We start from the raw sequence: 27,023 nt of genomic DNA, 5'->3' as shown, positions 1-27,023 counted from the left end.
AGTTTTATAAAAACATAGGATGTGTGCAGTGAATTTGGGAAAATTTTGGCAGCATTTTGTCTAAAAATATTACTTTTCCAATAGAGACCTACTTACAAAAACTGGTTTTATCATATGAATCTCAATAATTTTGCGTCAATCAGATGTCATTCAAGTCCAATGATCAGTAAAAGGTTTAAACAAATTTTGCATGCACATCCATGAATATTTTAACAAAAATTTGAATATTTTGGGAAATGTCAGACGAAAATCTGGCAGCATGCCATCTGTAAACAGGAAATTTCCCATAAAAACCTGCATTAAAAGGATTCAAGCAAATAGTATATCATTCAATTTGAGCATGCGAAAACCTAAAATTTCTATCAGCAAGCAATACTCATCAACTGCATCTGCCATACAGGAGGCATCAATCAGGCAAACAGAATAATCATAGAAATTTAAAGCATACAAGCTATTAGCTTTGGTGTATTCCCAAGAAGGGAGTGAATTGGAATTTTAAAACTTATTCCTAATTTAAACCAGATGTTAGCAGAATATCACAACTTAGGATTTTTCCATGCAATCCCAAATGCGCAGATAAATATAATATGTGAAAATTTAAATTATGCGCATCATTCACACTATAACATATATGTGCGATAAATATAAAGTGCGAAAATATAAACAGACACACGATATGTTATCGAGGTTTGGCCAACTATGCCTACGTCCTCGCCTCTAACTCGCAAACCCGAGAATTCCACTAATGCTCACTTAACGGGTGGAGCGACACCTAATACAACTAGGTTAATTAGCACAGGGCTGACCTCAACCTTTATAAATTCTCCTTGCGAGGCGGAGAACGCCCTAACAATCTTTAGGGGCTGGATTACCGCCCCCTCAGGCCATGCCTGGAATACAACAGTATTTTTCACAATATAACTAGTACAGCGATTATGCTTTTCAAGTAAAGCAGATATGTACCCAATATAAGCAATCACATACACATCAACAGTATAGCTAATGTAAGTTCAGTGATGTGAATATATGTGCAAATAACACTTAACAAGATATGATCACAATAATATTCAAGAGTGTTTTAAGCAAGCTGTATCTTTGAAACAAGCTAAATGAAATCTCAATAGCAAATCAGGGTTTCAAAGATGTTAATAAAATATTCAAACTTTACTCAAAATATTTTCCTTCAATGTAATGAGCACAAGAGTAGTTTGAAAATATTTTAACTTGTAGAAAAATATTTTGCACACCAAAATCAAAGCTATAGGAATCTTACAATGACAATACGAAGATCCTTAAGTTTGTTAGTTTATCCCAACACAAGATTTATCATGTTCAAATTTGTGTGATAAACCTAACTAAACTCCCCAAAAATGAATCAAACAATCAACCAAACAAATGGAAGTATTAGCACAATCTAATAATCATAAGAACAATCAATAAACTCTCACAATATCAAGATGTATCAAGAGAATGAATATTTGAGAGTATTTTGGGCAAAATGAGATTTTTAGATACAGAGGATTTTTACTAATTATTTTGATTAATCTCATGCTAATCCTCACAAATGAACCCATATTTATAGACAAAGGTCAAAATATAATTGTTTAGGACATAGGGGTCATAATTAGAATTATTTTAAAACCAATTAGGAAAATTAACCCCGTTTAATTATTTTTAACCCCAGTAAAAAATAAGTAACCCGAGAAGATTCGGGTGGCTGAGCCTTGGTTCAGTCACTCGAATAGACTTAGTTAGAAAAGCCACTCTTTAAGGTTTGGGTGCCCAAGTCTAGGCTCGGTTGACTGAACCAAAGTCAGAAAGTTTTTGGTGTGCGGTTCAAGTACCCGAAGATACATTCGGTTAACCGAACTGAGGGATTCGGTCGCCCAAAGCCCGTTTGGAACTGAAAAGTTCGGCAGCTCAAGTTGGTGAAAAGTAACCTTCTAAAGGTTCAGTCGCCCGAGGACGATAGGGTCATTTTAGGTTCGGTCGCCCGAAGCCTGGTCAAACTGCTGACTTTCTAGCAATTCGGGCGCTCGAGGTGTTTTGAACACCTAGGGTTCGGTCGCCCGACCTCTTACAATTATGCCTATTAACTCCAATTTTAATTCAATTATTTCCCCTGATAATATATGTGATATGGGGACTATTTTTTGCATTTGTGTAGGGACCTAGGGTCTTTTCAAGTATGCCCAAAAACCTGGTGTTAGTCGACTGGTCATTCGATCCCTATGGTCAGTCCATGGCATTTTTGAGCTTACAAAAGCTACATGCATGACATGCAGAGATTATTATAGACCGATTACATTATTACAGACCCAAATAATATAAATTACAATAAGAAATAATTTTCAGGGTCTTTAGGCTTTATTTCGTGTGCCTTCAATCTACTTGCTAATATAAACCTGCACACAAACTTGAAAGCTATTAAATAGTAGAGTATTTGTCATTATCAAAACCGGGTGTGACCTATAAGGTCAACACAAGCCATCAAATATAAACTGAAGTCAACCACCATAAAAAGAAATAGTAAATATCAGTGTGTGTATGTGAGTGTGGTGGGTGGAAATGTATAATAGAAAAGCAAAAATAAAAGTTGTATAGTTATTACAGACCCAAATGTATATATAAAAGATGAAATATATGAGCTGAACTGTATGAGCTGTAGATCCTCAGGCATCCTTTAAGCCTCTCCATCATCAAGCCCTTCCTCATCACCACTCACGTCCATCTGCTCCTCACCATCATCTTCCTCATTCATCTCCCTCAAACGCTCACTGAGGATGTGGAAGTTCAGCTTTACGACTTACTGAAACTCTAAGAACGCGACGTAAAACTCAAAATGCCTAGCCTGGGACGAGGAAGCCTACTCCTTGATCTCGCTCTGGATAGAGGTCTTAAACTCATTAAAGGACACAGTGAGACCAATGATAGCAGCCATAATCTCAGCTTTAGATGGCACGTGGGGCTGCTCCTGAGGAACCTCCTGTGGTGCTGGTCCTCTCTCGGGAATGGTTGGCAACCACATGTTGTCGGTCAGCTCATAACCCATCAGCTTCAGGGTCGTGGAGGAGAAGGTGTTTGTGCCCTTTATCTTCTTCAACACTGCATATGGAGTCCTGGTGACTCTCTATCTGACAAAAATCCTAGTCAGGATGCCCCCGTATGGCAGAATAATCATTTTTCCCACTGTCTTCACAAACATCCACTTTAGGATCAGTCTCGGTAAGTTCAGCTTCTTCCTCGTAAAGAGGCACCACATCACGAAGCAGTCTAGGTATGAAACATGATCCCTAGACCCAAACTTTAGTAGAATGTTATAGGAGATCAGGTGGTGCACAAATTTAGCCTCGAGTGTCAGAGACCTATAGTTGCAGGTGTGACTAAGCTCAACCACAGGGTTAGTCATCACAAGATTAACAAAAGTACTCACAGTGAATTCCTTCTCGTTAATCCAGGTCGAGACCGAGTTAGGGCAGTCAAAATATCCTCTCTAGATATTGAGGGCATCGGCTAGATACTTGTCATCAAACCGTATGTCAGTCTCGAAGACCCAGGTGTAGCAACCCTAGTTATCTTGTCTTAGGTTGGCATAAAACAATCTGACAAGGATGGATCCCTCTAGGCTGAAAAGCTAATGAACTCATACCATCCTCGATACCGAAACATGTCTAGCACATTATTAAAATGAGTCTGCATGAATTCTACATCGAGAACTTTACCTAGGATAGGCTCCTTAAGCCTGAAGACCTTCTCGTATTTAATCCTCCACTCCGGCGAGATGAACCATTTCTCGAGAGCAATGTTGAATTCAGCTCGTACACGATCCCTAGACATGGTTAGAAGTGGTTTTCTAAGAAAAACTGGATTTGGAGTGAGTGTAGGGAACATCAGGAAAGGGAGAAAACTTAGGAGCTCTTAGGAAGGATGAAAAAATGAACCTATTCACGCGGCCAAATATATATATATATAGATTGTGGTTCGGTCGCCTGAACAAGTCTTTGGTTGCCCGAACCATAATAATTACCCCATAGGCTAAGTCTATTCGGTTGGCTAAATGCTGGGTCGGTTGGCTGAACCTCTGACGACTCTTCATATTCCAACCCTCGGTTGTCCGAATGGAGATAGTTCATTTCCGTTCGGTTGGTTGAATCACCCTGATGAAGAGCTTCGATTGCCCAAAGTTCAGTTCGGTGACTCGAACCATGTTCGGTGACCCAAACTAATTTTCACTGAAATGTTTAGGCACCCGAATATGGTCAATGGCTTGGTCAACTTTCATGTTTGGTCGACCAAATGGTCTAGGTTGAAAATGCTCAGCCGACCAAACCTAGTCAACTTTTTCTCCTTTTGACTTATTCTCATATAACATGACCCCCTATGATTCAAATGCTTGACCTAATGATTATGGAGACACCTATTCTAACCTTTTAACACTTAGATCATTTTTTGGTCAAGGAGAGATGGATTCGGGTTTTTCTTTGACTCTCTACACTTGCTTCTTTTTCACCCCTTTCCGTTTGAATAGATAATCAAACTTTGTGTGCCCCTTTTTTTTTTTTACATATTGCGCAGTAGGTATGAGTATAAGAACTGGAGGAGGCATTAGCATAATGTTTGGACTCTCTTACGAAGTACCTTATGTACAGATTCTTCTTCTTTCTATTTCTAACTCCATTATATGCTATACCTTCCTTACCTAGGGTCATCTTTTGTGAACCTAATAACTTATTAAAGTTTTCCTTACCTCTAGTGAACATATAGATGATCCTAACTTGGTCTTCTGTTTTTTTTTTTCTAGATCTTCAATTTTTAATTTCTTTAGACCTTTGCAAACTTCCTGTAGTTTCACAAATTCTTTGGTCATGTTGTTTGCTTTACATTCAAGTTCTGCAATGAGAAGATTTTTATTATTATCACTTGAAGTTTGAGATCTTAATGCATTTAACTCTTTTTCCAACTTTTCATTCTTGTTTACTAACTGTTTGATTTTTAAATCATTTTCCATTTCAACAAGAACTTTTGACTCACACTCTTTCAAAGATGCCTTATACTTGTTTTTCAATGCAATATATCTTTTGTTTGATTTAAAAGTGACTTATGAATCCTAACACATGATTCAGTATTAGATGCATCATTAGAATTATCACATGAATTATTACCAGGATTATTTGATAAAGTAGAAGGCGATGAATTTACCTCATCGTCGATTAAGGCTATAAAGCACCATTTTTATTCTTCAAGATCCTTTGAGCTTGAGTCACAAGGAGTGATCACCTTAGCTTGCTTAGATGCTCGATATTGCTTTTTCAAGATCCTCCCATATCTCTTTAGCACTATTACATGTCATAATTTCACAGAGAATGTTAGAATCTAAAGCATGCAGCAAGGTGTTCATGGCATCAAAATTTATTTGCATTAAGTTCCTATCATTTTCATTCAGCTCAATTTCAGACTTGGGAACATTAACACAATCAATCACTTTCATTGGTATACTATCTCCCTGGGCAATAAAGTTCTAGAGCCTCCAATTCAAGGCTTTAACAAATATAGTCATTCTAAATTTCCATATGATGAAATTTTCACTGCAAAACACTAGAGGGTTCATAAATAACATTCTCTCACAACATGGGGATGCACCAAAACGAGCCATCATGATCTTTTTACAAAATAACATTTAAGTCTAGGTAACAAGTCTCTGATACCTATTGCTGACTTTGGTGCAATCCCAAGAGTGGGGTGAATTGGAGATTAAAAAATTTCCTCCTAGGTTCAACTAATCCAATAGTAGTATTACTCGACTTAGGGGCAGTCTAAGTATGTATGAAATTGCAGATATGATATATTAAACAATTTTCAGTACATGCAACACAATTTCAATATTTCTCAACCAAATGCAATACCGTGTCAATCAGATATGCAGTATATTCAGTAAGGAAATTAAATCAAACATAAAGCAAAATATAATGCAAAAAAATGTAAAAGTGACATCGAATATAATATCGGGGTTCGGCCAATACTGCCTACGTCCCTACCTTGGCTCACAAGCATAAAGATTCTACTAAGGCTCACTTCACGGGTGGAGCGGCACCGATTACAACACCTTACCAAGATGGTGCACCTAACTTTCCTAATCGAGTCAAAGCCAATCCAGGACTTTTCACAGGGCAAGTCTCCCTCTTTAGGCCCATGCCTGTAATATAATCAGATAACTCAAATTTGATGTACAAGTAAAGTGCTTCTACACAAGCAGATATGTACCATAATATGGTCCAAATATATATGCACTCACGGATGATAGAATTTATACTTAGTGCAAATAAAGTGTGCTAACACTCAATCTGGTGTAAATATGTAACCAAGTCCTAGAGTGTATCTCTAAACACTCTTTGAAACAAAGTATCAATATTAATCAATCACAGCAGGTTTCAAAGAGTTTCATCAAGAGTAGTCAAACTATTTCAGAAATGATTTTCTCAAAATATTTGCTCAAGAGATATTTGAAAAATTAGTAAGCTTGTGAAAAATATTTTACACAATCAAACACACACAAGCATGATGAGTCTTGCAACAATGATGCAAAGACTCACTAGCTACAAAAGTTTTCCCACACAAAGATTTATTAGTTAAACTAGAGGGAAAAACCTTGGCTAAAACTCTCAATAAAAAACAAGTTGCAATCAACACAATGAGAGTTTGAGCTAGTAGAATTATGTAAGGCAACTCAAAGACACTCTCAAGAAACTTGATTTATCAAGGGAATAGCAAAGAGTGAGTGTTTGGGCTTTGTAATATGAAAAATAAACTCTCAAAATTTCAAAGAATTTTTCTTTTATTGATAATGCTAATCACTCATTAATTGTGCAAATGAACCCATATATACAAAGAAGGCCAAAATTATAACCGTTGGGGACACATAGGGTATTATTAAAATTGTTTAAAATGTGTTTGAGAAATTAACCCTATTTAACTACAATTAACCGTGGTAAAAATTTAGCCAACCCGAGAGTCTCAGTCGACTGAGCCATAGGTTCGGTTGCCCGAACAGACACATAAGGAAAAGGTAATTTTGAAGTTCGGGTGCTTGATCAAGGGTTCGGTTTGTTGACCAAGGCGATTTTTCAATTTGTCCGAGGTTCGGTCGCCTGGTCTTAAGTTTGGTCTGCCGAAATTGAACATTCGATCACTCGGGGCTATTTTGAACGTGAAATTCGGGAGCTCGAGCTGTTGGAAAAAGTTAGGGCTTGAGTTCGGTCAACCGTGGACACTCAGTTCATTTGAGTTTTGTCACCTGAAGTCAGGTCAACTTTTGGACCATTCAACGATTCGGCCGACCGAGGCAATTTGACTTGCTTGTTTTGGTCACCCGAAGCCCTTACGATTTAAGCCTAAGTTCCATTCTTTAATTTAAATTTTACCCCTTATGAGATGTGAGTGTAGTGGGGTCCTGTGCACTAAGTGTATAGGAACCTAAGGTCAATCTAGGGCAACCTGAGCATAAAGTCCTATCATGCATGACGCAATTATTACAAACCATATTGAATTACAAACCAAAATGAAGAATGTAAAAATACAAATACAAATTAAGCATAATATTCTTCAATCGTCCTTGGAGTCACCATACGCCATCGTGATATAGCATTCTTTTCAATTCCATGCGTAGAGTGAACCTACATGCAAGCTCAGGGCAAACATTAGTACCAAGGTATTTGTCATTATCAAAATAGGATATGACCAATTAGGTCAACATCTTGGTCATAATAAGAGGAATCATATTGTTCTCTAATATCCCCACTCAAAGTTGGTGTGGTGGAAAGAGGAGAAATGTACAACTTGCCAACATCCAATAAAAACTGTAATTTGGCCACCCCTTTTATGAAAACATTAGCCAGATGAAGGTGTGAGGGGACAAAGTCGAGACTAATAAACTTTTGAGCAACAAGTTCATGAACAAAATGATAGTCAATATCAATATGTATGGAGTGAGATTTGGTGTCCGGGGTGGAAGCAATGAAAATAGCACTGTTGTTATCGCATATGAGTCTCTGAGGGGAGAAGAGGATGATTTCGAGTTCTCAAAAAAGTTGAAGTGTCCAAGAGAGTTCCATAGCAATGCAGGCAAGAGCATGATACTTGGCCTCTGCACTAGAACGGGCAATGATAGTTTGCTTTTTAGAGTACCATAAAATTAAGTTGCATCCAAGATAAACAGCAAATCTAGTTGTTGAATGAAGAGTGTCGGGACAGCCTGCCCAATCGACATCAGAGTAGCCGAGCAAAGTCTAAGAGGAATCTCGTGATAGTTGAAGGCCATAATGATAGGTTCCTTTGACATAGCGTAAAATATGCTTCAAGGCTCCAAAATGATCAACGGTGGGAGCATGCATATATTGACATATAGAGTGAATACTATAGGATATATCCAGTCTCGTAAGAGTCAAATATTGCAAGGTACCTTCTAGAGAATGAAACTGTGTAGCATTTGAATAGGAAGTACTAGAATCAGTGCGATGAGATCCTACCAAAAAATGAGTTGAGATTGGCTTGCAATCCACCATATCGGCTCGAGTGAACAAATTAAGCGCATATTTAGCTTGGTTGAGAAAAATACCCTTGTCATTTTTAACAACCTCAATCCCCAAAAAATAGTGTAAATCACCGAGGTCCTCCATGGAAAATTCTTTAGTCAGTTGATCAATGAGAGAACTCAACATAGAAGAATTGCTTCCTATATAACCATATAATCGACATATAGTAGAAGATAAATAACACCATGAGGACTATGATAAACAAAGAGAGAGGAATCCGCACGACTAGCAATAAATCCAATACCAATTAAATATTGGCTGAAATGTTGAAATGATGCGTAAGGAGCTTGTTTAAGGCCATAAAGAGCACGTTGTAAGCGACAAACATGAGTTGGGAATTGCGGATCAATGTAGCCCAAGGGTTGCTCCATATAAACTTCCTCGGAGAGAAACCCAGGAAGGAAGACATTTTTTACGTCAAGTTGACGTAATGGCCAATTATTCATTGTAGCAAGAGACAAAATAGTTTGAATAGAATCCGATCGAATAATGGGACTAAAGGTTTTGTCAAAATCAATGCCATGATTTTGAGAAAATTCTTGCACCACTAGACGAGCTTATGCTCAATGGAACCATCTGCATGTAGCTTGGTCTTAAAAATCCATCTACAACCTACAACATTATGATCAGCTCACCATGTGTTATTGTGCTTGAGAGCCGCAATTTCATCATCCATTGCAGAGAGCCATGTTGGATGCTTGACAGCTAACTTAAAGCCATGAGGCTCTTTAACTGCAAGATGAACCTGAAACCACGTAGGAGCAGTGAAAGCACATAATGAATGAATAATGCAAGTCTTAACAATAACATCTCGAGCACGAGCGATCATTGGGTGAGTGGAGGTATACAGTTGGACAACAAAATAAGTTGTAGGTGGAGGAACTTCCAAGGCTAGTTCAGGCGAAGAAGGCTGAGAGGGTATAATAGGAGGCATGAGAAGGGGACTTGAATCAGCACAATGAACACAAGTTGTAGGGCCTGGACTAGGAGCTAAAGTTACATCGATGGGGGAAGGGATGCCACTAAGAAGAAAACTGTGACAAGGGTCAGTAAAAGTGACATAATCAGTGTCAACTAAAGAAGGAATAGTGGAGGTAACATAAGGAAAAATAATCCTAAAAAAGCTGAACATGGCGAGACACACAAACCCGGTTAGTTTTCTTATCCAAGTAATGAAAACCATTATGAAGATGACTATACCCAATAAAAACACAAGGAATATAATGAGGGGATAATTTATTGGACATATAGAAATAGAAAAAAAAAAAAAAGCAACCAAATATACAAGGAAAAGAGTAAGAAGGAATATTACCATATAGAATTTCATGAGGAGTAACTCCGCCTGTGATGCACTTAATGTCCTAAATTTTTCACACACAATTGGTCCCAAGCCCGGGTTAAGGAGGAGGGTTGTGTTAGGTAGCTGATAGCCAACGTAAAATTTGTCAGATCACTATGATATGAATCCTTACTGAATATTTGCTGGGGTGTCCCCTACGAGCGACGCGTTGCACTTAAACCACTCGGGTGTAGCAAAAAGTGGGCGAGGGTGGGCTAGGTCGTCGCCCTGAAGCGATGCTCCATGTCGGTGCCCGGTTACGGTGTCAAATATGTGAGGGTTCCTGCATCATTCTGGACGTGGGCAAGTAAAGACGTTAGTTCAGGAAACTAGGATTAGATTAGCAACTTGGAATATAGGGACACTTACGGGTAAAAGTATGGAAATTGTGGATACAATGATTAGAAGAAGAATTAATATTATTTGCCTTCAAGAAACTAAGTGGGTGGGGGAGAAAGCTCAAGAAATCGATAAATCAGGATTTAAACTTTGGTACAATGGAAAAGAAAAACATAAGAATGAAGTAGACATTATTATAGACAAAAACTTAAAAGACAGCGTTGTGGATGTAACTAGAGTAAGAGATAGAATTATAAAAATCAAGATGGTATTAGGACAAGAGATAATAAATATCATTAGTGCTTGTGCTCCTCAAGTTGGCTTAGCAGAAAATCTTAAGAGACAATTTTGAGAAGATATGGATAGTATTATACAAGGCATACCAAGGATTGAGAAAATATTTATAGGAGGAGATTTGAATGGACACGTTGGAAGAGATAATAAAAATTATGAGAGGATACATAGAGGATATGGATATGGAGACAAAAATGAGTCTGGGGAGATGATCTTAGACTTTGCTATGTCATATGATTTTAGTATGATGAATACTTGCTTTAAGAAAAGAGAAGAACACTTAATAACCTTTAAAAGTGGACAAAATAGAAGTCAAATAGATTTTTTTTTAATTAGGAGGGTAGATCATTTATCAGGCAAGGATTGTAAATTTATTCCAGGTGAAAGTCTAACCACACAACATAGAGTCTTAGTGTTATATGTATTAAAAAATGGAAGAAAAAGGATAAAATGAATCAGTGTAGGAGAACTAGATGGTGGGACCTAAAAGTAGAAAATATAATAAAATTTAAAGATAAAATGATCAAAGGTGGGGATTGGACCTTAGAGGATGTGATAGATACAAATACGCTTTGGAATAGATTAGCTAACTCTATTAAAAAGGTAGTAAAAGAGATTTTAGGTGAATCAAGGGGAAGATTCTCGAATAGCAAAGAGAGTTGTGGTGGGATAAAGATGTACAAAAAATCATAAAGACAAAGAATTTGGTATAAAACGGAGCAAAAATGTAGAAACAGAGATAACTTTGAAAAATATAAGGAGGCAAGAAAAGATGCAAAAAGGGCAGTTAATGAAGCTAAATATAGATCATTTAATAGTTTGTACGATAGATTAGGTACAAAAGAAGGGAAAAGAGATATATTTAAACTTGCTAAAACTAAAGAAAGGAAAGTAAGGACTTAGGAAATGTAAAATGTATAAAAAGTGAGGATGATATTATCTTGGTTAAGGACGAAGATATTAAAGAAAGATGGCAAAGTTACTTTAGTAAGTTGTTTAACGAAAACCAAATAAAAGGCTTAAACTTAGAATTGTCAAATGAGGAAAAGACAAAATATAAGATTATTCACAAAATTAGAGTTAAGGAAGTTAAGTTTGCACTAAAAAAGATGAAAAATGGGAAAGCTATGGGACCAGATAACATCCCAATTGAAGTTTGGAAATGTTTGGGTGATAACGGAATTATATGGTTGACTAATTTATTTAATACAATTGTAAAAACTAGGAAAATGTCAGATGAATGGAGGAAAAACACTTTAATACCAATATACAAAAATAAAGGAGATATTCAAAATTGTAATAATTATTGTAGAATTAAACTTATAAGTCATACGATGAAACTATGGGAAAGGTTAGTTGAACAAAGATTAGGGTTAGAAACAAAAATCTCAGAAAATCAATTTGGTTTTATGCCTGGGAGATCTACCACAGAAGCTATTTATCTTTTAAGAAGATTAATGGAAAAGTTTAGGGAAAAGAAGAGGGACTTGCATATGATATTTATTGACCTTGAGAAAGCATTTGATAGGGTACCTAGGGAAGTTCTATGGCGGGTTTTAGAAAAAAAGGGTATATGTTGTAGGTATACCGATGTCATTAAGGATATGTACGATGGAGTAATGACTAGTGTAAGGACTATAAATGGAGAAACTAGAGAATTTCCAATTGCCATAGGTGTACATCAAGGATCTTCTTCGAGTCCTTATCTTTTTACTTTAGTGATGGACCAATTGACTAAGAGTATTCAAAAAGAGGTTCCATGGTATATGTTGTTTGTAGATGATATTATATTAATTGACGAAACAAGGAACGGAGTAGAGGCTGAGTTAGAATTATGGAGAGAAGCTTTGGAATCTAGAGGCTTTAGGATAAGTAGAAATAAAACAGAATATATGAAATGTAATTTTAGTAATGATAGGAGGAATATTGGAGACAAAGTTAAACTTGATGATAAAGAAATAAATAGCACTTGTAGATTTTGATACCTTGGATCTATTATGCAAGCTGAAGGAGAAATTGAAGATGATGTAATGCATAGAGTTAAAGCAAGATAGTTAAAATGGAGAAGTGCTTCAAGTGTGCTATGTGATCGTAGAATACCCTTAAAATTGAAAGGGAAGTTTAATAGGACAGCTATAAGACCAGCTATGCTATATGAATCGGAATGTTAGGTGACGAAGAAACATAATATCCAAAAAGTAAAAGTTGCCAAGATAAGAATGCTTAGATGGATGAGTGGTATAACATTGAAAGATAAATTAAGGAATGAACATATTCGTGGTAAGTTAGGTGTAACTCCTATAGAAGATAAGATAAGGGAGGGACGATTCAGATGGTATGGACACTTGCAACATAGGCCTTATAGTGCACATGTGAGGAAGAGTGACTTAGTTACCGTGGGGGGCAGTAGAAGGGGTTAGGGTAGACCTAAAATAACTTGGGAGGAGATAGTAAGTAAGGATTTAATATCCTTGAATCTATCAAAATAAATGGTCCATGATCGCATAAATTGGCGAAAAAGGATTCATATAGCCCACCCCACTTAGTGGGACTAAGGCTTGGTTTTGTTGTTGTTGTTATTGTAGAATTTCATGAGGATTCTTGCCATCAAGAACTGTTGAGGGGAGATGGTTGATGAGGTAGCATGCTGTGGAGAATGACTCAACCCTAAGATGAAGAGGTACATGCGAATGAAACATGAAAGTGAGACCGGTTTCAGTGATATGACGATGTTTTCTTTTGTCAATACCATTATAATTAGGATTATAAGGACAAGCTATGCATTGCAGAATACCACACTCACGAAGAAAAGAAGTAAAACGATGGTTGGTGAATTCCGTTCCTCCATCAAATTGAAAAGTTTTAATTTGACAATCAAATTGATTAACAACATACGTTTGAAATTGAACAAAGTTGTCAAAAAAATCTGACTTAAGCTTTAAAGGAAAGAACCAATTAAAATGGGAGAAATCATCTATGAAAACACAATAGTATCTATAACCGGATGGAAAGGGAATTGACGAGGGTCCCCATAAATCACAATGAATCCATTCAAATAAGAAAGAGCAACGTTGATTGAAATTGGGAAAAGGTAGGCGATGACTTTTTCCTAATTGACAGCCAAAACACGGTTTTGAATTAAAATTGCTTTTATTAGAAAATGTGATAACACCATTAATGCGAGAAGAAGGGTGTCCTAATCATGCATGCCAAATGGCATAAGGTGCAAAAGAATAACATAAAGAAAGACTAGAGAAAAAACTTGCATGGGTCAAGAATATAGAGCCCTTTCTCACAACGCCCGACTCCCACCACCGTTCTTGTTGCTAGATCCTTTATGGTAAAACTAGAAGAAAAAAACATCACTGAGCAATTGTTCTCACGAGTTAACTTACTAATTGACAAGATATATTTAGTAATGCGAGGAACAAGAAGAACGTTAGACATTTTTAAAGGATTAGAATAAACAAGGGAAAAGATAGAACCAATGCGAGAAATAGACAAAGATCGACCGTTACCCACAAAAACCATTTGATTACCAGTGTAAGAGACGGATTTATCAAGAGCAGCAACATCATTAGTCATGTGAGAAGTTGCACCCGTGTTCGTGTACCACTTGGAGTCTTGAGAATCATCAAGGGAAGTGGCAACAAAGGCTTCAATCGAATCTATAACCTTAGTTTTCTTCAAGAGTTTGTCGAGTTTATGGCTTTCCTTGGCAGTGTGCCGCTCTTTGCCATTCCATTGGAAAGTAGTTCTATAGGTCTTAAAAGATTGTCTTGATGTTGGAAAAGAAGAATTTGGTTTAGAACGACCAAAAACAAAACCACGTTGGACAACCATAGCCGATTGAGAAGAGGAATCCCCAGGGATTGACCAAGAAAAGAGCTCATGACTGATAGCTTTCGGAACTAGATTTGCAAAGGAGGGTAGTGGCAGCTATGACATGGAAGTGGAAAAAATTTTAAAATGGGAACCAAGACCACGGAGAAATCAATGTACCTTATTGGTGTCGTCAACTGATTTGCCAGTAGCACTCAGTTGATCACATAATGACCGAAAAGAGCGGGCATATTCAGCAACACCACGAGAGTCGCGCTGCATCAACTGGAGTTCATCTTTCAATTGGAGTTCTCTGGTTTTTGAACTATGAGAAAATGAAATTTCAAGAGCCAACCAAACATCACGAGCAGTGGTGCTATTAACAACTTCAACCGTACATTCCTCAGTGAGAGAGGTATAAAGTAGGCTGAGTAAAATTCTATCTTGTGTGTACCATTTCTTGTAGGCAGGATTAGGAACAAGATCATTTCCAGCACGAACTTGAGTAGCAAGTGCATGTGAAGACCCATCCAAAAAGTCCATAAGATCTTGACTTTCAAGCAAGGGAACAAAATGACGACACCAAAAAATATAATTTGTGGGAGTGAGTTTGATGTTCACCATGTGAACCATTGTATTGAGCGGAAGCAAAAAGGAATCTTGACTTTCAAGCAAGGGAACAAAATGACGACACCAAAAAATATAATTTGTGGGAGTGAGTTTGATGTTCACCATGTGAACCATTGTATTGAGCGGAAGCAAAAAGGAATCAACCATGGAGAGAGAAAAAAAAAAAAAACTTAGCAAAGTTTTGACCGATTGGCTCTAATACCATGTAAAGGAAATGCCTCAAGTAATATGTTGTGAGGAGATATGTATTTATAGACATAATATCAATTACAAATATGAAACAAATATACAAAGAATGCAATATCTATAATTATAGAGAATTGCTACAATTATGAAGATCACTAAAATTATGGAGAATCACTAACATCTTGATCATAATAAGAGGAATCGGATTTACAACACGCAGTTTTAGTTAACAAGCAATGCTTTAAGGACTTTGTTTTTTTAATACTTTTTTCTTTTGTGCAAAAAAAAAAAAAAATTATATCTTTTAACAGTTGGTTCAAGATGCAGATTTCTCCTGAAGTTTTGTATAATCCTACTTCTAGACATTGAATTTTTATTCTGAAACAACTATATCTCTACCATGAATTTATCATAAAGTAGCCATATAGAATTTTTTTAAAAATAAACTATTTTGTGCAAACTATATCATAAGTTATTGTGGTTTAGTCTCCTATGTGTTCACTTCTAAATTAATTAAAGGGCTTAAGAAAATCCAATAAAATAAGAATTACTTTTGGAGATAGATGCTTGAAAAAAGAGTCCTATCCTTGGCAACCCTAAGGCACCTGGCAATGGAGGGATAAAACCTTGGCGAGTAGCGATGGATCACTACGACCGGAAATGTAAGTGAAGCAAATTGACTTAAAAGTTAATCAGGCTAAACACCCTTTATAACTTGATTCAAGTTGATTTTGCTTGAATTTGAGTTAAACTTGAGTTCATACATCATGTTTGATTTTCTATAATACAAATTATTAGTCTAATAAAGTTTAATTAAATTGTTTACCAGTTGGGCCTGCTTCTCATTCCACACACACACACACACACACTAAGTTAACTGACTGAATCAAATCAATTTAGTTAATTTTAAAAATTCAATCAGTTTTGCAGATTCTCTCAAGAAAACCAAATTTCAGATTTCTGGGCAGTTTCGTGAATTTTCACATTTGATTAACCAATTTATGATTTATATACATTATAAATTATATAATATGTTACAAAAATATAACTCAATTCATTTCCTAGATAAGGCCATTTCCTTTCCCCTCTAAATTTATTAATTACTCTAAAATAAATATATAAAACTCCATTGAATGTCTAATTTGGGCATTTTCATAATTCAAATTAAGTTTGATATATTTGAAGCACAACATTTTGGTTAAATTTGTTGATCAAATAAACCAACTAAATGTTGGTTGGATTAAATTTCAATACATTTCAATTTAGCTATATTTGATTAATTCAATGAATTTATTATATTGACTGAATGCTTAGTCCTAATGATGGACCCTCACTTTAGAAAAGGCACAAATAACCAAAATAAAGAATAAAGATACCATCTTCATGAAGTGCGCTAAATGTTTAATGTCTCAAAATTTTCTAAACTTCCTTTTTAGTTTAAGAAAAAGGCAACAAAAAGAAAAGCTCTCAAAAAATCACGTCAAAGAAGATTTATTAGATTTTTTAATAAAATTTTTGAAACCTGAAGTGGGATGTAAATAGGATGAATTTGAGGGAGAAGCTGAACCCATCCCCAGACCTACCTCACACCATTAGGGGATCAACCGCTCGCTGAGATTTAAATCTACTCCAGTAACTGAAAAAAAAAAAAAAGCACAAATTTTTGGAGTAGTTAAAACAAAACCTTTCCAATAGAATAATATAAAACAAAATGTAGATAGGCACTTAGACGATGTAGCCAATCACATTATTTCATATATTCATTTATTTATATTCAATAAATGTAGTGGTTTTTCTGGCAGGGTAGACTCGAAATGGGAAAATTTATCTCAAATATTGCTCATAATCCGTTTAGCAACTTCCAAATCTGTTTGTATAGGGTCAGATTATCCACAAACCTGAATCTATTTACATCCCTAACCTCAAAGAAGGTTGCTATTGTCTTTCGCTTAAAAAAATACCGGATCAAGGGAAATCCAAGTAACAAAGCAAATATTTGCATAAGATTATTCAACATAAGATTCGAGCACCAGAAATAGTAATACCACAAAATTATCAATAGCCAGCATTCCCACTCCATGGGAAAACTTGGCCACAGTAAATAGGAAAACTTCACCCAAAATACAGCTATACATTCACTATATAAAAGCTTGGTTCATTTTTTTTTTCTTTTTTCTTTTTTTTCCTCTCCTCGGTAACTAGAAATGATCATTAAATTTCTTATCCCACTAGCTTGGTGCCAAAGATACGATAGTTCCTACTTCCCCAAGCATCGGTTTTAACCAGGTAGTAAGATTTCAGGCAACACTCTATCCATGGTGGATTTCTAGTAGGAGCATCATTTATTCTTTTGCCACACTCACTTTCATCAACTCCAAGCAATTTGTTTCGCTTCCTCTTCAATACATCAACAGGGGGGTAACCTTCAAAAAATTTCTCCTGTTGCAAGCTAAGGGGTCAAAAAGAATCTCATCACGCACCAGAGTAATAACAAAAATAAGATGAGACATGAATCAAAGGATGAATTACAAAAACTACCAATAGGCAGATGTAAACAAATTCCCCTAGTGTCTTTGAAACTGCATACAGAACATCTCCAGTATTGTAACAAAAAGTACAAGTGCTACAAATGTTTACGGTGTAAGGTTTTATGCCTAAATACTGTTTTCATCACAAGAGACCATACTTGGGATAAGTCTCAAGTAGACCAATTTCTTGCATTCATTATAAGTATCCATATTTAGTCTTGGTACTTAAGAACTCTTATGTATTTGCCTTCATGTAATTCTTAGTAGCCATTCTTTGTGTATGAACAAAGCAAACAATAATGATGTTGCTCCTAATTAGTCCAACGAAATATTGATTCTAGATGAATTAATTCTTTGAATCCCACATCTTGTGTCAGAGATCATTGATCAAGAAAGCATCAATTCAGTCTACAGTCGAAGAAAAAACAAATTTTAAGAGAGAATACAAATGCAAGTATTTTTTTGAATTTCAAGAAATCTGCCAAAGTTTATATAGTCATAGGGAGCAAATTTGACACTGGTTTAGTAAATGAAGTTGATTCCAGCCAAACAGTAAAATATAAAGGCAAAGGCACTGCACTGTTTTTCACATGATTGATCCATTAATTTTTGAGTAGGTTGCTCAAACAAAATTGCAGGGAGGCATGAGATGTATTATTGAAGTCATATCAAGGTAATGAACGAACTAAGGCATGATTGCAGACTCCATGGTGGCAATACGAGCTTTTACAGCTCTTAAGAGTTAGAGAAATAAAAAACAATTTTTGATTATTTTTCACAGACTTAGCTATTGTCAATTAGACGAGCAAATGTGAGAAAATAACAGATGTTTTGATTATGGAGAAATTCCTTCAAACTTTTACCATCTGGAATGACTAGTGTGGTTGTGAGAGAGGATTTTAAGGATTTGACTGTTGGAATAATTATCATTCCAGCTCACAAACGTTAGTTAAACGAAAAATCACAAGTTGGAGTAGAGGAAGCCTTAAATATAAAAGGTAAGAAGTATGAGTATTAGGAGAAACCGGAATCATTCCAAAGAAATCAACGATTCGAGAATGGAGGAAGGAAAAGTTACATATCTGGAAACAGAACAAATTGGCAATACTACCCAAAGGCAAAATAAACTCGAGTTCAATGCCATAATTGAAATAAATATGGTTACTAAATATCAGTGTGGTACAATGAAAATAGTTGTAGGAAACATCATGTGGAGCATGCAATAAGAATGCCATGAAAAAAAAATTGAAAATTTTATGGTTAACGAGCTATGGAGTAGATGTAGAATGTCATAACCAAGATTCTTGATACAAGCTGCAGCTAATCACGTGTGGTAAGAAAGATATGTTTTTTGAATTAGATGAGTTGTTCAAATCGGAAGTAAAATTCAGGAATAATGCAAGAGCTTTGGGCAAGGAAAAAATATCCATAAGCCTAAAGGATGGATCTCAAAATTTTATTTCTGGTGTATTTAGTGGTGGATCCAAGACCTATGTCAGAGGGGCTAAGCCATTTGTGCCTCATAAACGAGACAACTTTCAGAATTTTTTTAATCATTTTGGAAGATTCAAGTTTTTACAATTATTTATTCATAATCATAAACTATTGCATTATTAATTTAGACATAACATTGGCATACTAATTTAGAAAATTGGAGTGCTTATTAAAAAAATAAAATGAACTTTTCACTACATTCATTTGGGAAAAATATACATCCTATAATTACCCTCGATAGATTTTCATGTTTTGAAATCGCTTCATAATCAACTTATTTCTAATACTATTAAAAATCTCTCTCAACATAAATGACAAAACAATCACTCAACTAAAAATTTAGGAATCAATATGGTTAAAATAACAATTTTAGGTTCACCTCAAATTCGGAATCATAATACAACTTAATGTTTTAAAATATTTTATGAAATTTTTAAAAAATATTCATAGAAATCTAGGAATCTAATATTGCTTATTTGAATTAGCCCTTAAATAAATAAATAAATAAAAGAACTAAATTAGCTCCTCAAATCTTGTTTATTTAGACTTTGACCACATGTTGAGTGGATGCAACCCCCAAATCCTTGCTACTTTATATATATATATATATATATATATGAGTGGGGGCTATAGCCAACACTCAAACAAATGTAAATCCACCTATGGATGTATTTTATGTTGCTGAACTTATCATAATCTGTTGAGTATTGGACATACGTCAAAACAGGGTTATGACATGCCCATCTACAATGGAATTTGTATTATCAGTGATGATGACTTGTGAAGACTAATGGCAAAAGTAAACATGACTTCAATCGTTTGTTCCACTTAACATTAGTAGTGAAAATTTACCTTACTTTTAGTTCAATTATATCTGATGATAATTGGTTGTGGCATCTGGACTTTGGATTCTTGAATATTTGTATCTTAAAATTTCTTGCTCGGAAAAAATTTGTTTTAGGTTAACCATTTACAGGAAAGTTTGTGAGTCTTGTGTTTGTTTTAGGAAAGAAGCATAGACATTTCTTTTCCTAAATGCAATTCTTGGAGAGTCGAGAAACTGTTTTGAGTTGATTCATTCAGATTTGTATTCTGTGGAGGCTCCTTTCAATGGTGGTTGCATGTATTCTGTGACTTTTATTGATCGTTAGAGGGCATATGTTTATTTTTTGAAAAATAAAGCTGAAGCATGTGATACATTTAAAAAATTTAAATTTCATGTGGAGAAACAAAGTAGGAACTCTAACTAAAATTTTGAGAACTGATAGGGAAATTGAGTATATAGTTTGTGATGATTTTTTTGATGAAAAATGGTATTAAATACCAATTGACAACTAGATACACTCAACAAACTGGAGTGGGAAAGAGGAAGAATAGAACAATAGATATGGTTAGATCAATTATGCATTCAAAATATTTTCCTATAGGCTTTAGGCACCATTGCTTGTTATTGTTTCAAATATGAATCCTACTATAAGCAATTATGGGAAGACATCGCAAGAAGCGTAGATCAGTAGGAAGATGAATATAGGATACCTAAGGGTGCATATACCAACATTGGATCCTCCCCTTGGCCGGGCACAGAGGACCATCGTCCTCCACACCCATAGCTTAATGACACCTGGAAAGTAGAGAAATCAACGACTATGATTCAAAAGGACAAAAATGGGCCATTTTGTGCTCAAATTTCTGTGGCTGCAAGCCTTAGATTTTACTCTGGCAAGAAGGAAGGGGAGATAGAGAGGAAATGTAGAAAAAAGAGGGATGGAATGTCAAACCAGTTTGGAAAACCTGCAGCTGTAGTGGTGTGGTTGTTCTCGGTAGCGATGCGGAACTCCAATGGTGATGAGTGCAGGTGGGCGCAGTAGTTGATCCTTCTGTCAGTTGGGCAGCGATGGCAAGCTCCTCTGATGATGATGCTGCCCTGACTCTCGGGGTACAATTAAAGCCCGTCAATAATGCAGCTCCGCAACAGTGATCTGTGTACAGATGTGGTGCAGAGACAGCAATGAAGAAGATTTTGACAAAGCCGTGATGTCTAACAACTAATATTGATGATGCAGCTTCTCCAGCAAGGATTCTCTCTCTCTCTCTCTCTCTCTCTCTCTCTCTCTCTCTCTCTCTCTTCAATTACAGCCCGTCAATGATGCAGCTCAGCAACAGTGATCTGTGTACAGATGTGGTGCACAGACAGCAATGAAGAAGATTTTGACAAAGCCGTGATGTCTAACAACTAATATTGATGATGCAGCTTCTCCAGCAAGGATGCATCTCTCTCTCTCTTATCTATCTTATCCTCTGCTCTGTTTTATGGTTTCAGGTTGTCGGATTTCTAGGGAATAAATTAGGAAATTCTATTTTTTAAAATCTGAAATTACTATTTCAGTTTCTAGTAGTTTCAGTTTCCTGTTTTCTAGCCTAGAGATCAGCTGATTTTGTGGTGATTTGATTTGCTGATTTTGTGGCCTTCCTAATTTGGGAGCCTTCCTCTACTATTTATCTTATAATTGTCTCTTGAAATTCAATAAGAATGGTTATTCTTCTTCTAAAAAATCCTTCAAGGTATCAGAGCCTCATGCTCTTTTCTTCTGATGATGTCGTATAAGTTGACGATGACCCACGACCAAAGAAATCCTACCGGCTCTTCCGGTACTTCCAAAACCATTCCACGCAATCCTCCCAAGTCTGTATCTGCTGATTACTATTCCCAGAATTCAGCCCTTTATCTCACGGTTACAAAACTCAATGGGCGTGAGAAACCATGGTGCGAGCATTGCAAAAAACCGTGGCATACGAAGGAGACGTGTTAGAAGCTTCATGGTTAACCAGCAAATTGGAAGCCAAAATCCAAACGTGACAGTCACGCCTACCAAGCCACTGCTGAAGAGACTCAAGAGCCTTCTACCAACTCGGATGCAGTCCCTTTTACCATGGAGCACTTAAGAGCACCTGTACAAATTGTTTCAATCTCCAAAACTGTCCTTAACTCCATCTTGTTCTTCGGTACAAAAGGGTAACACTCTTGCTACTGTGTTTTTAGGTGTTATTCCTTTCTGTTCATTCTTGGATAATTGATTCTGGCGCAACTGATCATATGTCTGGTTGCTCCAAATTGTTCTCATCCTATAGTCTGTGTGCAGACAATGAAAATTGCAGATGGATCACTCTCGGTAATTTCCGGGATAGGAACTATCAAACTCACTTCGTTGTTAAATCTCCATGATGTGCTCCACGTTCTAAACTTGTCTTGCAATTTGTTGTCCATCAGTAAAATTACCTCTAATCATCAATGTCAAGCTAATTTCTACTCTTCTTATTGTGAGTTTCAGGAATTGACCACGGGGGAGGATGATTGGTAGTGCTAAGGGAAAAAAAAAGAACTTTATTATTTTGACGATGGACCTAACTTGAGTAGACAATGTCGAAGTACTTGCTCAAATTATGTTTCTGTTTTCAAAGATAATGATATCATGTTATGGCATTATAGGTTAGGTCATCCTAGTTTTCAATTTATTTCGGAATAAAAGTCCAGTTTCTGTTCAATGTGAGATTGTCAATTTGCTAAACATCATCATGCATCCTTTTCCACCCAACCCTACAAACCAACTACACCATTTACTATGATTCATAGTGATATCTGGGGCCCATGTAGAGCATCTACGTATTCTGGAAAAAAATGGTTTGTGACCTTTATTGATGATTACACAAGATTAAGTTGGGTTTATTTGATGAAGGAAAAATCTGAAGTGGAAACAATTTTTAAATTTTTTTACACCATGGTACAAACACAATTTCAAAAAAATATTCAAATATTGCGGAGTGATAATGGTCGAGAATATTTCAAAAACATTTTGGGCCAATTTTTTAGTGAAAAAGGAATTGTTCATCAAAGCTCGTGTCGACACTCCGCAACAAAATGGTTTGGCTGAAAGAAAAAAACACACTTATTGGAAGTAGCTCGGGCATTGCTTTTACGAATCAGGTACCTAAATATCTTTAGGGTGAAGTCGTTCTTACTGCTACATATCTCATATAGAGAACGCCTAATAAGGTTTTAAACTTTGAAACACCTTTTGATGTTTTTCATAAGTTTTATCCAATGAATCGGCCGTCTTCTTCTTTACCATTAAAAATATTTGGTTGTACTGCTTTTGTTCATATTTATACTCATAATAGAGGAAAACTTGAACCCCGAGCCACAAAATGTGTGTTTGTTGGTTATGCTCCCACTCAAAAGGGGTATAAATGTTTTGATCCCATTTCCAAAAAAATGTTTGTTACCATGGATGTTATATTCTTTGAACTACATCCCTATTTTACGCCACCAAAACAAAATTCGGCTGTGTTTCATGATTTTTCCAAACAAAAGACTCGCAAAATGATCCTTCTCCAACTTTGATTAATCAACCTGAAAACATAGTAGTCAGAGGCGCGAGGCGAGCCGAGGCGCAAAGGATCTTTGAAGCCGAGGTGCGAGGCGAAAGTGCGCGCCTCACAAAGGTGAGGCGCACAATTATTAAAATGGTGTAAAATATCTATTTGGGGTAATTTATATATGAACACATGAATATCTAGTGATATTAGAATTTAAAATGCCAAAACATTCAATAACAAAATTGGGAATTTAATAAAATTGCCAAGACGAAGCCCAAAAGCATCAATAATTCAACATAGTTCAACATCAAAAGAAAAGAGTACAATAAAAGATTTCAAAATATAAAATCTAAAAATCTTCCTCAATCATCACTCATCATCAACTAAGTCGGCAAAGATATCATCATCTTCCTCTTCATCATCAGAACTGTTTTCTCCAACATCTTTTTCCTCTTCCGTCTCCTTTGCACTATCCACTTGGATTTTATCCTCATCTACAAGTTCCAACATTGTGGTCCGACCCCTAGCACTGGTTGCACTACTAGATGAAGCCCTTTCTCTTCCTCTAGACGATGATGGCATATTTGTACTTATTCTTGATCTAGTGTGATGCGGGGGGTTATTTAGTCCAGCAGCTCTAGCAACAAAATTCCAAGTCAAATTATCATCTTCAAACACAAGTTCATTATCCTCATCAGAATCACCATCCATCCTACCAATCAACCACTCATAACTATCATCAATGTCCTTTAGGAGGATGGGATCAATGGTGTCACGTTTGTCGTATCGACGCCTCAGAGTTCGATTATATTTCACAAATACCAAATCATTCAAGCGTTGCTGGGATAGCCTATTTCTCCTTTTGCTATGAAGCTGCAAAAAGTTTAAAGTAATATGGTTAATAATGATTCTAAAAAGCAATAGATTGGTAGTTCTTGTTCTTTAATAATTCATCCATGATATACTAATGACTTACATGTTGGAATATGCTCCAATTTCTTTCGCAGCTGGTAGCACTACACGTGAGGCTAAGAATTTTCACAACAAACTTTTGCAAGTTTGGTGTTGTTGATCCATATGCCATCCACCATTGCGCTGTTATAAAATAAATTTTAAATGAATACCTACTAGGTAAATAGCAAAAATAATAAAGAGGTAGTACAAATGCCACTTTACCTGGTGCTTTTGTCTTCCTTTGTCTCACTGCCAAACTAATTCCAAAGACGCCACTAGCGGCATTGTATTTTTCCAACTCATTTGAAACTTTATCTTGCATTTCAATAGTTGGCAGTAACCTTGCAATACATTTGTACAAACCCGTCATAATTTCTTCATCTTGCAAAATGTTGGGGTTTGAATAGAAAAATTCTGGATTCAAGTAGTGTGCAGCTGCATGCAACGGTTGATGGAGTTGGCATCCCCACCTCGTATCAATAATTTCAAATGCCTCCTTGAATTTATCCTCTCTCTCACCAAAAGCCTTAGCTATGGCTTCCTTAGCCCTATCCATTGCTTCATAAATGTATCCCATTGCAGGCTTCTTTTCCCCATCAACCAAACGGAGTACACGAACAAGTGGACCTGTTAACTTAAGAGCATAGATGATGGTACTCTAAAAAGTAGGCATCAAAATAATAGTAGCTGCTCTTTTGCCAGCCGCCTCTTTTGCCCATTTATTAGTATTCCAATCTTCAGAAGTAAACATCTTCCTCAAGTTGTTCTTTTGAAGATGGATTGAACGGAGGGTGATGAAGGCAGTTGCAAATCTTGTAACTGCAGGTCTTAGTAACTCCTTTCCTCCAGTGAACTGTCTCATCAAGTTGACAACGCCCACACGGTTATAGATATAGTCATTCAAAAAAATTGCCCTTTTCAAAGTTGCATGAATTGAAGGCATCTTCCCAATATCCTCCAAAATTAAATCAATGCAATGAGCAGCACACGGTGTCCAATATAAATGTGGCCTATTTGCTTCCAACAATCTCCCTATTCAAAAATCAAGGAATAAAACCATTAAAATATTAAAATAAACAATATATAGACTATAGAAAGTAGTTCTAAAAATAAGTTCTTACCTGTTGCAACATAGTTTGACGCATTGTCAGTTACCACTTGAATCACATTTGATTCTCCAATTTCCTCAACCATCTCATCAAGTAATCTATACATTCTATCTGCATTCTTGACAATATTAGAAGCATCAATAGACTTGATGAATACTGATCCTCTTGGAGAGTTCACTAAAAAGTTTATTATGTCCTTATTAGCAACCGAATCTCTCCAACCATCAGACATAATTGAGCAGCCATATTTTGTCCATTCCTCCTTATGGACCTTTAACAACTCTTTCATTCGACTAACTTCCTCCTTTAGGTAAGGAACTCTCACTTCATGATAACTAAGTGGCTTTATTCCAGGACCATATTGTCCAATCGATTCAAGTGCCACTGCAAAGCTGCTCAGATGTACAACATTAAATGGTATTCCAACATCATACATCCACCTAGCAAAATCTCCCATTGCCTTTTTTCTTAGTTTTTTCTTGCACGCCTCATTTATTGATGTTTGTTTCATCTTCCTTTCTTTCCTAGCTTGAACCGCTTTCTTTGGATTAGGAGTAAAAAACAAGTCTATAGGCCCCTTCTGTTTTGGTTTCTTCAAGTTGGATTGGTATCATCTTTTACTTCTATCACTAGTAAGCACTCTCTTGCCACGAATGTCGAACTTCATCTTCTTGCCACAAATGTCAATTTCTTGAACTTCATCTTCTTCATCTTCACCGTAATGATCTATATCATCAAAGTCGGGCAATAACTGAAGAAGAATTTAAAGAACAAAGTAAAGAATTTAAGCAAGAGATGCTACATTTAAATTCAAAAATTGACAAGATTAATCATAAAGGAAAAGAGAAAATCAATTCAGAAGATGAAGATGATTTTCAAATTAATCAAGGATTTCTTCATTATTTATCAAAAGTCAATATTCATAAATGGTATTCAGAAATTAAAATTGTTATCAATAAAGATTTTGTTCTCAAAGGATGTGCCCTGCTTGACACAGGAGCAGACTTAAATTGTTTACAAGAAGGTCCTATACCTTCCTATTATTACGAAAAAACAAAAGTACAATTATTTAGTGCAACAAATTCTACACTTAAAATACAATACAAAATTTCTAATGCTCACATCTGTAAGGATAACATTTGCCTCAAGACCACCTTTGTACTTGTCAAAAATATGCAACAAGAAATTATTCTCGGAACACCATTTTTTACCATGATTTATCCTTTCACAGTTAATGAGAAAGGTATTTTTACTTCAATCAGTGATCAAAGTATTACATTTGAATTTGTTGACAAAATGCAAGAAAAGGAAATTAACACACTTAAAGATTTAGGAATAAGTAAAATAAACCTTATTCAAAATAAAC

General features: G+C 35.9%; 2 protein-coding genes across 19 annotated transcripts in view; both read right to left on the bottom strand.

Moving 5' to 3' along the window:
• LOC131146860 (protection of telomeres protein 1a-like) overlaps positions 1 to 27,023 on the bottom strand; it is a 129,397-nt gene that overhangs the window by 1,076 nt on the left and 101,298 nt on the right. For 7 of the 17 annotated variants that reach the window (XM_058096681.1, XM_058096672.1, XM_058096674.1 and 4 more), the window contains one exon: positions 17,180 to 17,637. In XM_058096681.1, the coding sequence (XP_057952664.1) occupies positions 17,419 to 17,637 (219 nt within the window). In that variant the 3' untranslated portion in view covers positions 17,180 to 17,418. Of the gene's footprint in view, positions 1 to 5,199; positions 5,337 to 10,086; positions 10,221 to 16,549; positions 16,835 to 17,179; positions 17,648 to 27,023 lie in introns of those variants that run through there. The other 10 variants (XM_058096686.1, XM_058096680.1, XM_058096683.1 and 7 more) reach the window with 6 other exon arrangements.
• LOC131146862 (uncharacterized) lies at positions 23,780 to 26,408 on the bottom strand. 2 transcript variants are annotated; one of them, XM_058096689.1, is made up of 4 exons: positions 25,670 to 26,408; positions 24,771 to 25,580; positions 24,571 to 24,689; positions 23,780 to 24,467 (listed from the first exon to the last, which is right to left on the bottom strand). In XM_058096689.1, the coding sequence occupies exons 2-4, from the start codon at positions 25,123 to 25,125 to the stop codon at positions 23,964 to 23,966; spliced, it is 978 nt and encodes a 325-aa protein (XP_057952672.1). In that variant the 5' UTR covers positions 25,126 to 25,580; positions 25,670 to 26,408; the 3' UTR covers positions 23,780 to 23,963. The 2 variants fall into 2 exon arrangements, with proteins under 2 accessions (XP_057952672.1, XP_057952671.1); XM_058096688.1 differs by having other exon boundaries at positions 23,832 to 24,467; positions 24,571 to 26,408.

Source organism: Malania oleifera, chromosome 13 (genome assembly GCF_029873635.1).
Source record: "Malania oleifera isolate guangnan ecotype guangnan chromosome 13, ASM2987363v1, whole genome shotgun sequence".
NCBI classification, from domain to species: domain Eukaryota; kingdom Viridiplantae; phylum Streptophyta; class Magnoliopsida; order Santalales; family Ximeniaceae; genus Malania; species Malania oleifera.
Note: the sequence above shows the minus strand (reverse complement) of the source record. Positions and strands in the feature narration are given on the sequence as shown.

Coding starts and splice junctions, on each gene's coding strand:
- LOC131146862 (XM_058096688.1), bottom strand. CDS start 25,125: ATGGGATACATTTATGAAGCAATGGATAGGGCTAAGGAAGCCATAGCT. Junction 24,468..24,570: donor ATTGGAGCATATTCCAACAT/GTAAGTCATTAG, acceptor AACTTTTTGCAG/CTTCATAGCAAAAGGAGAAA.